General features: G+C 34.5%; 2 protein-coding genes across 3 annotated transcripts in view; one reads left to right on the top strand and one right to left on the bottom strand.

The window, feature by feature from the left end:
• LOC142344913 (26S proteasome non-ATPase regulatory subunit 1-like) overlaps nt 1-12926 on the bottom strand; it is a 628982-nt gene that overhangs the window by 305798 nt on the left and 310258 nt on the right. The window lies entirely within an intron of this gene.
• LOC142344910 (serine/arginine-rich splicing factor 4-like) overlaps nt 1-12926 on the top strand; it is an 87619-nt gene that overhangs the window by 61906 nt on the left and 12787 nt on the right. For both annotated transcript variants that reach the window (XM_075396969.1, XM_075396968.1), the window contains exons 3-6: nt 3028-3138; nt 6766-6836; nt 11152-11232; nt 12667-12757. In XM_075396969.1, the coding sequence (XP_075253084.1) occupies nt 3028-3138; nt 6766-6836; nt 11152-11232; nt 12667-12757 (354 nt within the window). The remainder of the gene's footprint in view (nt 1-3027; nt 3139-6765; nt 6837-11151; nt 11233-12666; nt 12758-12926) is intronic.

The raw sequence follows: 12926 nt of genomic DNA, 5'->3' as shown, positions 1-12926 counted from the left end.
CCCCGAAAAACTCGAAAAAACATGTAAACACTGCAAAATTCGACCCCCCAACCACTATCCCCCTAACCATACACCCATCATGCAACCAAACAACTACACTGACACACCATAAATCACCATTTTTAGTAGTAATATCAATAAACACATCACCACACCACCTAAAAGTAGAGAACAGCTGAAACAAGTAAATTTCACATAAACAAGTGCCACATTGAGAAAACTAGACCTGGAAGCCTGAATCCAGTAGACAAACGAATAAAAGGAACCACCATAACATGTGATAACAGCAATGGTTGGTCACAAAACCAAAAATATTGCAAAAGTTTCACAGTATCGAGTTCCATTTGAATATCTGACCACTGAGGGAAACTTTCAGCCCAACTTTCAGAGAACAAAACATATCGCTGTCGATGAACTGCACATACAGCACCACAGGTTTCCGTTCATTTTATACTCGAGAGGCAGACAAATTGCCAAAGCTAGTGAACGACAATGAAAAGGGAAACTGAAGAGCTCCTGCAAAAAGTGATGAAAATTGTTTCTCTTAGACATTTTTCCTTTCTCCCCGAACAGGACCTCAAGCGTCCAAATGAAGGACAATAAAGGAAAGAAGCTCCTGGTCTTGCTCAGAGTGAGCAGCCTGACCTAAAACATATCATCTAGCAAAGATAGAGTGAAGTAACTACCATGCATCGATACAATGCACTAATCCATAAAGGCTTCAAGGAAAGCCAAAAGGCGGAAAAGTATTGCACGAGTAACATGCATCACTGTAGTTCCTTCTCCCGACGACAGCATTACGACTGACAACCACCTGGACAAAGCAATTGACGACCAGAAGAGAACAACTTCAGACTTCTCCGCAAGAGACGTAAGTTTTGTTCATATGGAGAGCAATCTTCAAGTTTTCCTTCAACTCTTTAACTGTCCAACTAAAAGCGCATCTTCAATTTGAAACAGACAAACTTGATACAGAAGACGAACAAACTACCACAGAAGACGAACAGGACAACAGCGCTTTAACCCGAGAGGAGAGTATACTTTGAGCTCTTGAAAGTCTTAAGTAGTTCAAGTATTAATCTTTTAACCGATTAAATGTCCCTTGACTCTAAGTTCTATCAATCAGTGCTTTAAATAATCAAATTAGTCAAATTAGTTCAATCCCAGAAATTAACCAGTGCTTTCAACCATTCATTCACTCAGTTCATACGTGTTCCTTTATTCAAAGTTTAGAGCTTTTCTTTCGTGAAATAAACATGATTATTCTCAGTGCTAATCCCAATACCTTCTCTCAATCTTAACTCTACCTTATGTTCTCACTCTTTATTAAGCATTAGCGCATCCTCAACTCTCAAATGTTCCTTCAAAGCCTTCAATCTTGTCTTAACTCTCTTCATTTTAACCTTAACTCATTTTGTCTTAACTTAAACTTCATTTCTTATAAATTCTTTAATTGTCTTTAACTTTAATGCTTTCGTTCAAACCTCCTTTTATAAGAAAACATAAATGGGGTGGCTCCAACAAAAACATGTGTATATCCTTATATTCGTGCAGATTATATATGTTTTATAGAGAAATTGTAAAACCCAGCCTTCTCAAAATTTTCATGGAGTGTCCGGTAGTGTCACGCCCCTATTTCGTCCCTCATAGTTACGTGATGATTTTCCGTTTAACATCCATAAATAAGTGCTTTAATCTAGTTCATATTCAGATAGATCTCAAGGACATATATAGCTAGTATTTCCATCTAGGTCTGTAACCCCTAATTTGTTTATGTTTATTAAAAACAACCGCAGATTGACAGTTTACTGATAAACATATTAAGTGCCTTAAAGCCTCAATATTTACCTTTTTGAGTTCCCTGACATTAAATTCGCATCATTGTTAAATAACTTCATGAGAGATTATGTACTTGGTAAAGTAATTATTCTGATAAAGTAGGTGCTAATACGGAACTTGTATATGTACTTAACAAACATCAAGAGACGTACAAAAGCCGGAAATTGCCCAACTTATAGATCAGTAAATATTTACGAAGGACCAATACAACTCAAGGTACAGTCCTGCGGAACCCACGATCACCAGAACACCGGAGAAACAGCCTGACTATCAGTTGCTATTCGAACTCAACAATAATCTCGAAACTTCTTGTTCTATCTCTGAAAAATTTGTTATAATTTATGTTAAAATAATTAAAGATTGAACTGGAAATTCTTCATAAAATGACTAAGTTAGAACAGACTTCTTTAGCGTTATATTGTGGCTAAATAAAGCTCTAAAACCCAAGGCAACTAGTGGATATATCGCGCATCGAAACCGCTCAATAAAAGGCTATTACTAGCTAAGTTTATTCAAAATATATCCGCTGAAAACCTCACTGTGAAACATCAAAATAAGTCCTTGTAAAATGACAATTTTTCACATTATTTACTGCTGATATTAACCTCCGAAAACACCATGAGGAACACTCTTAAAATCAGTGCGTAACAGTCTTTGTGATAAAAAATTAATGAGGAAAAGCAACGGGTGCAGAGGTCCGAAACACCTTCCCCCGACCATCAAATCTTAAAATGAAATGTAGAAAAGTAAAAAAAAACTATGGAACATTAATTGTAATATTACAATAGCAAAATAATTACATTTTAATCCGCGTGCGGTTTTTAAGTGAATTTATTTACGAATTTTTCATGTGCTGAAATTTGTCAGTTTCAACAATAGCAAAAATGTTGAAACTCACTGTTCTATTTGGTACTAAGCTCCTAATTTCTGTTTTCAAAAAACGCCATGTGTGAAATATGGGTATCAATTTAAAATGTCCGAAGAAATCTGTTCATCAGATCTAAGCCTGCATTGTAAGAAATTTTGGAATCACGATAAAATCAAAGTTTGGATTTTTTCGGTGGTGTATTTTTTGGCGCTGAAATAAAAATTAAAAATCAGTGTTTTGCCTTCAGCTGTTTAGAAAATTCCTGTGGTAGTTATCTTACCATTTTTCATCCACAAAATTGGAAAGGGTTTGCTTTTCAGGTGTACATTGGAAACCTATCAAGTGGAGTGGTTGAAAAAGATTTGGCCAAACTGTTCAAGGGGTTCGACGTCATCGAAATCAGTGTGAAGTCCAACAATTTCGCTTTTGTGGTGAGAACAATTGGATGTTTAATATCAGAACTAGTTGAATATCGGAACTATTTTATTATAAAAATTGGAAATTTAATATTAATTGATCTCGGCAAATTTGCATGAGAACGGCACCAAGCCACAACCGGCTGAGATTAAATTATCGCCTTGCATGGAGTTGACTGGCCCTTTTCTCAGACAGTTAAAGGCGTATAAAGGCACAGATGACTGGTTAAATATATAAATGACATTTTCCTCCCGATCGACGAACTTAGATTTTTAGCGTTAAATTTGAATTCAGTGAACCAAACAAGTTAAACTGGAACAGTTGAAAGTCGAGATTACCTAGAGCAATAATAGTTACAAGAAGGATTGCTATTTTGAGGTTTTGCTCAGTTGAAGTTTGGATACCTTGTCTGCTGGCTTTAAGACATTGAAAACTCAGTTTTTTTTCTGTTTGCTCAGATGACAATCAACATAATATTTTAGGTTCGCATTAAAAGCGTAAATTAAAATGTTATTTTTATAGCCTACTGCAAATTCTGCAATATTTTTTATGTTATGGCACACCTAGGGAAAATGTATCAGAGAAAAATAGTGCATCAGAAAGTGTTTTTTGCTCTTAAACGCAGTTGGTAGCGAGTGTTTAAGTGCTGCTGGTCTTAATGCAATTTTTCGTACCACCGCCTTTTCGTCTGATAGTTTTTCCTCTGAGCATTTGATATTTCGTCTTCAAAAAGGGATAAACAGGTAAGGCCCGAAGGGCACCAAGTTGCTGAGCATTTTTCGTAGAGCTTTACTAAGTCTCTAAGTGCACAAATTACCGGAGCTGCTGAGATTTTTGTTGAGGCGAATTTTGTTGTGGTTTAGATCCCCTATCTCATAACGCCCTTCACTTCAACCTCACCTCGCCACCCCCACCCCACCCCCCACCCGTCTCATTCTACCTCGTTCTACCTTTAACCCAGCACGTTTGATCGACCCCCCTTGACATCACCCAACCCCTCCCCCTCATATAGTCCCCCTCCCCTCGTAATCCACCCCCGTTTTCTACTGTTTTCCCCTCTTTAAATTAAGCTTTAGTTGCACTTCCTAAGCCCTAGCGTGCTAGTGACGAAGCCAACAGCTCGTCAGTCGATTGTGAGTAATTCGTCCTACGTTAGTCGCTTCAATTTTACTTTGACGTTTTTTGCATAAATTTACACAACCATTTGTGAGTGTAGGAATGATTATGAAAGTAAGATGTCAGCAATAAAAACAGTCAAATAAATAAATTTATTGACAAAAACTGTGTAAAGAGAACCGTTAAATAGTTTGATGTCAAGACAAATGAGGTTGCAAAAAAATTTTTGAAGATTATGGAATGACCCGAACTGACAGCTGTTTTTGCTCGTCCAAAAATCTAGAAACTTGTTTTGTAATTCAAAGCATGCAACCCCTTTTTTTTCATTTCGATATCTCTCGATGAATAATATGGAATGCAGTACAGAAACAAAAAGTTGAAGCACCTTTTTTATTCAATTATCCATAAATTTTTAGGCCTGGAGTTTTTGAGACACGTCCAATTTTTAGTACTAATATTAACTTTATATGCCTCTTTAAATTCGCAGCCGTACAGAAAACGATATAAGACCCAATGAAGCAGTTAAAGGAGCTTTTCTGAATTAACATCCAGATAACAATAAAATATCAAAACTGAGATTTGAGGGTGTTCCTTGAAACTGCTATGTGATGGTTCCTTGAAAAACACTAAAGAATTTATGTAATGCCTTTGCAATTATTTTAAGCATTTCTCGCGATTGAGTTTTGCCGGTGCAGTAATCCCCTCAAATCGGATAAAGTAAGTGAATTTATGAGGATACTTTAGCGGACATACTGCATACAAATTGGAGTTAATTTGCGATCAAGAGTGTGAAGTTGATTCTCACATTTGAGAAAGATTGAAACGGCAATTTTGATTGTTCTTGTTTTCTTGTTAATTGCTCTCAAACGAAGTTTATAGCTGTTAAGTTAGTGCTTCTGGTTTTAAATGCAGCTTTTTCTAACAATTCTTTGTCTGTTAATCGTTTTTTTCGATCTTTTGTCTTGAGAAAAAGAATGAAATCTTAAATCCCGACGGAGATAAGTTGCTGAAAAGTTCTCTGAGAGCCTCTCTTGTGTCTAAGCATGCTATTCACCAAATAGTTGCAGTATCACGGCGTGAAAGGCATATTTCGAGCTTGGGGTCCCCACTCAATAGCCAACTGAGTTTGCTGTGTAGGCGTAAACTCTTTGTGTAAAGAGAAATTTATTTGCATCGCCCCTCCGCCCTAGTCCCCCCTCAGTGAAATTTATTCCCTCTCAGAAGACAGTAGAACACAAATTTTAATTAATATTAAATAAAAGTGTTTGGTTAACGATTGGTAAATGAAAGCCATTTTAAAAAATGGCGATACTAACCTGTCCTTAATTTTATCTGATACCTCTTTTGATTTTGACTTTCATCATTGACAGCGTTTTTAATTGCTCCGATCTTTCCTCTGACTCTTTTTTTCATGATGAGCAGTTAAACCGCGCATGGCATTAAGTGGCTAAGCGGCCCTCTTAGAGCCTTAACCCTTACTAGTTTATAAGTATGCCATTCACCAAAACTGTTTTGAGGAGCCAATTTCAGTGTGTGTGGGGTGGTTCTCCAATGTTTTAATGCTTTGCTGCGCAGCTGAAACTGAGTCTTTCAATAGTGAACAAATTTTAAGTAAAATTTTGCATTGGGTAACGCTAAACAATTTTTTCTGGACCAAGTAAAAAATAATAATTAGCGCGATAAAAGTTGGATGAATAGTTAACGTATCTTAATTGGCTACCAAATGATGAAGAGATAGAAAACTTTCAAAAACACATCTTTTAGCCAGCGCAATTGCATATTTGTTTTTAAATTTGGTCGAAAAGAGCCAATCCTAACTCTGTTTGCAACTAATTTTAGCCTTAATTTTTTCTCAAAAAATTTTTCTGAACAGTGAATTGGAGGTAACATCTATGTCTTACAATTCTCGGCAGTCATAGTTTTCGATACAGTTTGCAACTTGTAAAAATTACTCTTGTTTTAAATTTTAAGAGGAAACTTTTCTCTTAAATATTTTCTTAAAGTTTTTGCCATCCTGTCAATTCAAAAAAAATCAGTTTTTTCGATTTTCTTCAATTTTCCCCGTTAAACTTACACGTTGTACATTGTATTGGGCCGAAATATAAAAGAATTGTCATTTGGTCCTGAAAAAAAATTTCATGTGTTTTTTCGTCAAAAACGACATTCTAATGCTCAAATTCCTTTATTTAAAGCAATGACTATAGTTGCTTTGCTCTTATGTGAAAAATTGCAAATCTAACTAAATTAATTTGGAAATTATTACTTAATTTTTTTGACAGCTTGTGAAAAGTTCAGAAAAAAAGTTCTTTTAAAAATTTCCGCCACATTGTTTTTGCTGGAGAAATTTAAAAATGCTGTCGTTGTGACATAATGCTCCAATTTTGTTGAGTTGGATTTTTCTCGTGTCTTTAATTCATTCAAAGTTTTATTTAGAAATATTTTTCTTTTCGCTTTGTAATAAAGTCCCGCGTATTTAATCGTAAAGATAATCGAATGATGCGACGAAATGTTTGCATTTATTTCAGACGTTTGGCAACCTAAAAGACGTTCGAGAAGCTATTCGTCTGTACAACAACTACAAATTCATGGGACGCATGTAAGTTTTGTTCGCAAACTCGCTTATCATGAGTCCAGAGATCATACGAGTAATAGAATTGACAGAAAATTTTAGAGTGTATTAACTTCCTCCGATCTTAGCATAATTCAGTTTTAATTTGAGTTTTCAAAAGGGCGCAATTTTGTTTTGAACAATTTCGATAGTTTAACTCAACAAGGCGGCTCGTTAATGTGTGTTCGCACTTGATGTTCCGACCCGAGCTCATCTACATTTTTGACTTAATTGTCAAACAAATGAAGGGATAACAAAAATAGATGTTTGATTTTAAAAAAAATTGTTACAAAACCTAACTGCTAATTGAATTACATAATGCCATGCCTCATTACAGCGCTCACGAGATCTGCCAATATAAATACCACGAGAAAAACAATAAACAACAATATAAGCAAAAACAAAAATCTCACGGCAGAAACCCAATATATAAATTTAAAAGCACCTAGTAACAACGTCAAAATGCAAACAGATAAAACCTTAATTACACAAATTTAGTTTTTCCTAACTACACAACAGATGGAAGTTTTCCTTAATGAGATTAGGTAAAAAGTTGAAAAATAGAAGAAAAAATAAGGCTAAAGTCAAAGATCAATCAACATTTCTTAAACCAAATAATTTCAAAAGTCTAAAAAAATCTTTAGCTTATAACGAAATAATTCTTGATAAATTTAAAAAAGTCATTATGAAACTAATGGGACTTGTCTTTGCTTAAGATAAGCCATATTAATATTCTAAACACGCAGAAAATCTCAAAAAATCGCAAGCGATTTACACAAAGACGCAGAAAATCGCAAAAAATTACGAACAAAAACACAATTTATTGAAACCATTAAAAAATCATTAGCTATTATCTGAGTTTTATGTATTTTTTTATCTTTGATTTATACTAATTCAGCTAAAATTATACTGCAGAGAAAAGAAGTTCGTTCATTTGGGCCAAATTTGAAAATCCTTGGGATCTGTTATTAACTGATAAAGCTAAAAGAAGAGAAAAAGAAACACAAATACACCACTCACAACTTTTTTAATGTAAACGCATATTGTCCACCAAGCAAAACATCAGTTACGACGTAATATCAATAGACAGATTAATTTTTGGAATTCAAGGAGTTGGATGGGACCTCTCAATGACGAGAGTAAGTTTCAAGTTGACGAAAAGAACAACAAAAACTGAAAAGTTTGAAAAAATTTTGAAGATATATAATATCATAATTTATGAGACTATTGGCTATAAACTGACTGCTTCAGGCAACATCACTCATTTAATCGTCAATTACAAGCTTATGAAACCGATCAGAATTTTACGGCTACCTAAAAATAAAAAAAGGCAAAAACAGCAAACTCAAAAAAATTAAGCGAGAAAAGTTTCAACGCCATTAGAGAAAGAACTTTTCGGTATAAACTCTTCTATTTTCAAAATTTTTAACAGCTAGTTGATTGTTTTTATTGTTACAAAATGACTTGAAAAACAACAAATATATTAAAACCATGAAGTTTTCGATAAAAGCCCTAGTATCAAAGACATTAAATTCAATATTTTTTAACGGAATTAAATAAACACGCTAAATTCTGCCTCAATGGTATAGGTTTCATTCATAGGTCATCGATAACTCATCACAATAAGTCGTATGGCAAAGAAAAATACATCAAAACCACGAAATTTTTGAGAAAACCCAGAGTATCAAAGTCATAAAATTCAATAGCTTTCAATGGAAGGCATTTAATACGCTAAAGTATGCCTCAATGATGTGAAGACAAGGATTTTAGTCTCTCAAAAGTTATCAATAAGACATTACAACATGTCATTGACTATGAAAACAACAACAAACACAGGCAAAATCCAAAAATGAAGTAGAAAAGTGAGAGAAGAAAGTGTCGAAGCCATTTAAACCATAATCTTTTTTCTCTGAAAACTTTTTTTACGATGCATTGAACGTTTTTTTAAGGCAATGGGAGCTATCAATATTAGGATAATGTAATGAGATTTCAAAAGGATGCAAAATTACTAAAAAGTATGCGAAAATTAAAAATTATGATAACTCGTGCACCGAAGTCAGAAAACCAATAGTTAGAAGAGAAAACCGCTAACTAGATAAATTGTTGTTGATGTAGAAAAAAATGCGGTTATGTCATTTTTGAGACTGACTTACAATCCACGAAAATAAGCTTAAGATTGACTTGTGTTAAAAAAACAATTAAAAAAAAACATTTTTGAAGTCTTACCAGCCAATAAACTCAATAGCTTTCATAGGAAGTCAATGAATACGCTCAGCTATGCCACGATGTGTATTAAAGGATGTTTTTCTTGCCTAGGTAATCAATAAGACATCATAATATGTCTTATGACTATGATAAAAAACAAACACAGGCAAAAACCAAAAATTCTGTAGAAAAGTGCGAGAAGAAAGTGTCGAAGTCATTTGAACAATGAGTTTTTCTCTGAAAACTTCAGCTGTGATCCATTGAACTTCTTTTATAAGGCAACGAGAGCCATTAATATTAGGATAACATTATAAGATTTCAAATGGAACCAATAACACGAAATTTCCAAAAATTAAAAAATTTGAAATCTTGTGGCATTGAAGTCATATTATCAGTAGTTAGAAGATAAAATAGCCAATTAGATAAATTGCTGCTGAAATTGAAAAGAAGCGGTTTCTGACATTACTGAGACTGACTTACAATCAACAAAAATAAGCTTAAGATTGATTTATGTTCAAAAAAGGTTAAAACAAATATTTTTAAAGTCTTAACAGAAATTAAATTCAATAGCTTTCATAGGAAGTCGATAAATACGCTCAGTTATGTCTCGATGTGAGGACAAGGGTGTTTGTCATGCATATTTAATCAATAAGGCATCGCAATAAATCTTATGACTATGAAAAAACAAATACAGGCAAAAACCAAAAATTCTGTAGAAAAATGCGAGAAATTGTTGAAGCCATTTATACCATCATTTTTTCTCTGAAAGTTTTATCTATGATCCTTCGGACATGTTCGCTAAAACAATGGTAGCCATCAATGTTAGGATGATGTAATAAGATTTCAAAATAAACCAATAGAACGAAATGTCCAAAATTTAAAAAAAAATTGAAATCTTGTGGCATTGAAGAGGTATAACCAATAATTAATTGATAAAACCGCTAATCAGATTAATTTTGATTGCAGTAGAAAGGAGGAAGGTACTGTTTTTACTGAGCCGAGCTTACAGTTCACAAAAATAAGTTTATGATTTACTAAATTTAAAAAAATTTCGAAAATTTATTTTCAAAGTCTTAACAGCCATTAGCTGTCCACTCACAGCACTAGATAGGTTCACTTAGTGCTCATTACGAAATCTATTACACCTTTAGTCAACAAATTTACGCCATAGGATTCTAAAACTTCAGTAAAACCTCAAAAAGAAAATCAAAATTTCATTTAAAATTACGAAAACTGAGATACGAGTCCAAAAAAAACATGAGCGATCCCTGGGAAACAATTTTTTTGTTCATTGGGCTTCATTTCATTGTAAATGAGGTTTGCAATTAACGGAGCCTCGATATGAATAGTGACTAGCCTCTATGTGACTTGAAAAAAACAAAAAAAAATTGCAAAATTTTCTAAAAAAAAGAGCTCCCAAATATAATTCGAATTTTTTTTTTGATATTAAACTTCCCTCTGAGACTAGTACTTGTCCTTTTATCTCCTTTCGTCTATTAAGAACCGAATATTGATTGATTTTGTGGCGTGAAATCTAGTTTTGAATTAAATTTTTCGTAGAAAAAGCGTTAATTCGAACAAAAATTACGGTAAAAATTAACAAAAGTGAACCAAATATCCCATGTTCACATGAAACTTTAAACCTCGATAACTCCTCGAAAAAAAGCGAAATTCAAAAAAATCTTTTTAATTTTGAATTCTACGCTGGACGAGCTTTTTAATGATACCACACACATTTCTCTACGATCGGTCGGCCAAAATTCACGGAACAAAAAAAAACCCATGTGAGTATATAGTTCCTCCCCCCACAGTTGGGGTCGGAACAAATATTCAGTCCGATCAACGCGTTTAGTTACCACCAAATCGTACGTATTCCTTATTTTGAATGCTAAGTGTAGTAACTATACAGAGTTTAGATCGGGGTGAAATGTAAGAGGGTTGATATAATTGACGTTAAATGAAATGGCATAAAACTAATAGAAGTGACACCGTTGAAGAACTTGGAGAAAGCGGTAACAACCGTGTGATAATGTTTAAACCATCTCTAGTTTTCGCAGATGTACTCAATTTTGATTTATGTGGCTGTGATTCTGTTCAGACTCGCAGTAGAAAGAGCAAGAGGAACTGACTGGAGTAAACAAACGGGCACTTCTTCCTCTTATAGCAACAATAGTTACAGGTGAGATTTGCACTCAGAGCTTATTTAATCAAGTTAAATAATCATTTATAATTGTTAAACATGGCGTTTCCTCGTCCTCGTAACGTTTTCAACTTACCAAGCCGAAGGGAGTTTTTAGTTGGCTTAACATCGCCCAATGGGATCTTTTACGTTTGCCCACATTCCCCCAGTACATTATGCACCCTCCAGATACAGTGCACGTGTCATCGCATAGTAAATCATTATTTGCAAAAAAATATAGCACGTGCGGCTGGGCAGTAGTGCCAATAATATGCTTTCACTATGGTAGGTGCAGAAACGGAGAAGATCCGCACAATGATTAGGGGATTTTTAGGGAGTGTTAGGGATTTTTGAGGACCATAACAAGTTAAGGTCTCGCGCAACCAGAGGGGTGACCAATAGAGAACTAAACGGATCTTTTCAGTTTGTGTCCCCCCAGCTTAGTGGGTGCATATTATTTGTAACCCCCAGATGCACGTGCCATATTTTAACATAATGATTTAAACATGTAATGGCTGGTGCTCTGTAACGGGGGGAGCATAACGTACGGGGGGGGGGACTTTTTGGTATACTTTTTACGGGGGGACCGTAAAAAGTATACCAAACTATACTTTTTACGGTCTGATTGTGTGTAATATAATTTTCTCAAATCTCAGTGGACCTGCAACATTGAAAATCTGAACTCGAAATTTGATATCGTGAAAGAAATAATCAAATCATTATTTGATCTGAATTTCACTTATTCGTTGCACCTGATTAACTAATATTTTGTTTGTTAATCAAAAATTTTGTAATCAAATTTCGTTAGTTAAAAAATTACCATAAAGGGTAATAATTGCACATTGCCTCCGCAAATAATTTCTGTCAGATGGCGAGAAGAAGCTAAAAAAATTTAAATGGAAACATAGTTTTCATTCAGAAAGCTTGCTTGAGGTTACTGATAGCATGGTAAGCTCGATAATGCAATTGTTGCTTACAGCTACCAATTTTCATTTGCTTATACCAATCGCAGTAATGAGGAACAGCTTTTTCCTTTGAAATTGTTTTCGATAACAAATAGCTCTTCCGAAATAGCTCTTAGGAAAGTTGAAAACTGCAAAAGCTTGTGAAATGGTGCTAGCATCAATAATCAAAGTTTTTTCAGGAAAAGTAACAAGGTTTTTTGCCCATCCCGAGTCGACTTCGAACAATTTTCTTACAGAATCTTGCTAGACGATACATCGTCTTGCAATATTTTCTTCCGAAATCTTGCAAGATAACCATTCGTCTTGCAAGAATATTGCAAGATAGCCCTTCGTCTTGCAAATAAACAGAACACTATCGATCATGATCAGAATGAGAGGAAAATGTTGTTTACTACATTATGGTGAAGCTTTACCAGCAATATAAGCGAGCGAGCAACGTATATTTCTGCATTGTTTTTGTGTGTTTCAGGAGTCATAATCGTGATAGATCCCGCAGCAGAAGTGCGTCCCAAAGCTACGAGATGACAGTGTCCAATTTATCTTCTAAAACTACTAAAAGTGTTAGTGATTTCCAACTAGAAGGCGATTACTTGCTCTGATAGGTCAATTTTTCTGACCTCCGTGACCTTCCTTTGATTTCTACATGAGGAAATATTTCAACTGTGGGTGCTGTGTTGGCTCTCTGTTATGTTAAATTCGCGAGAGGATGTGAGACAATTCATAATTTGT

Source organism: Convolutriloba macropyga, chromosome 8, assembly GCF_964194025.1.
Source record: "Convolutriloba macropyga chromosome 8, txConMacr16.3, whole genome shotgun sequence".
In the NCBI taxonomy this organism is placed as follows: domain Eukaryota; kingdom Metazoa; phylum Xenacoelomorpha; order Acoela; family Convolutidae; genus Convolutriloba; species Convolutriloba macropyga.
Note: the sequence above shows the minus strand (reverse complement) of the source record. Positions and strands in the feature narration are given on the sequence as shown.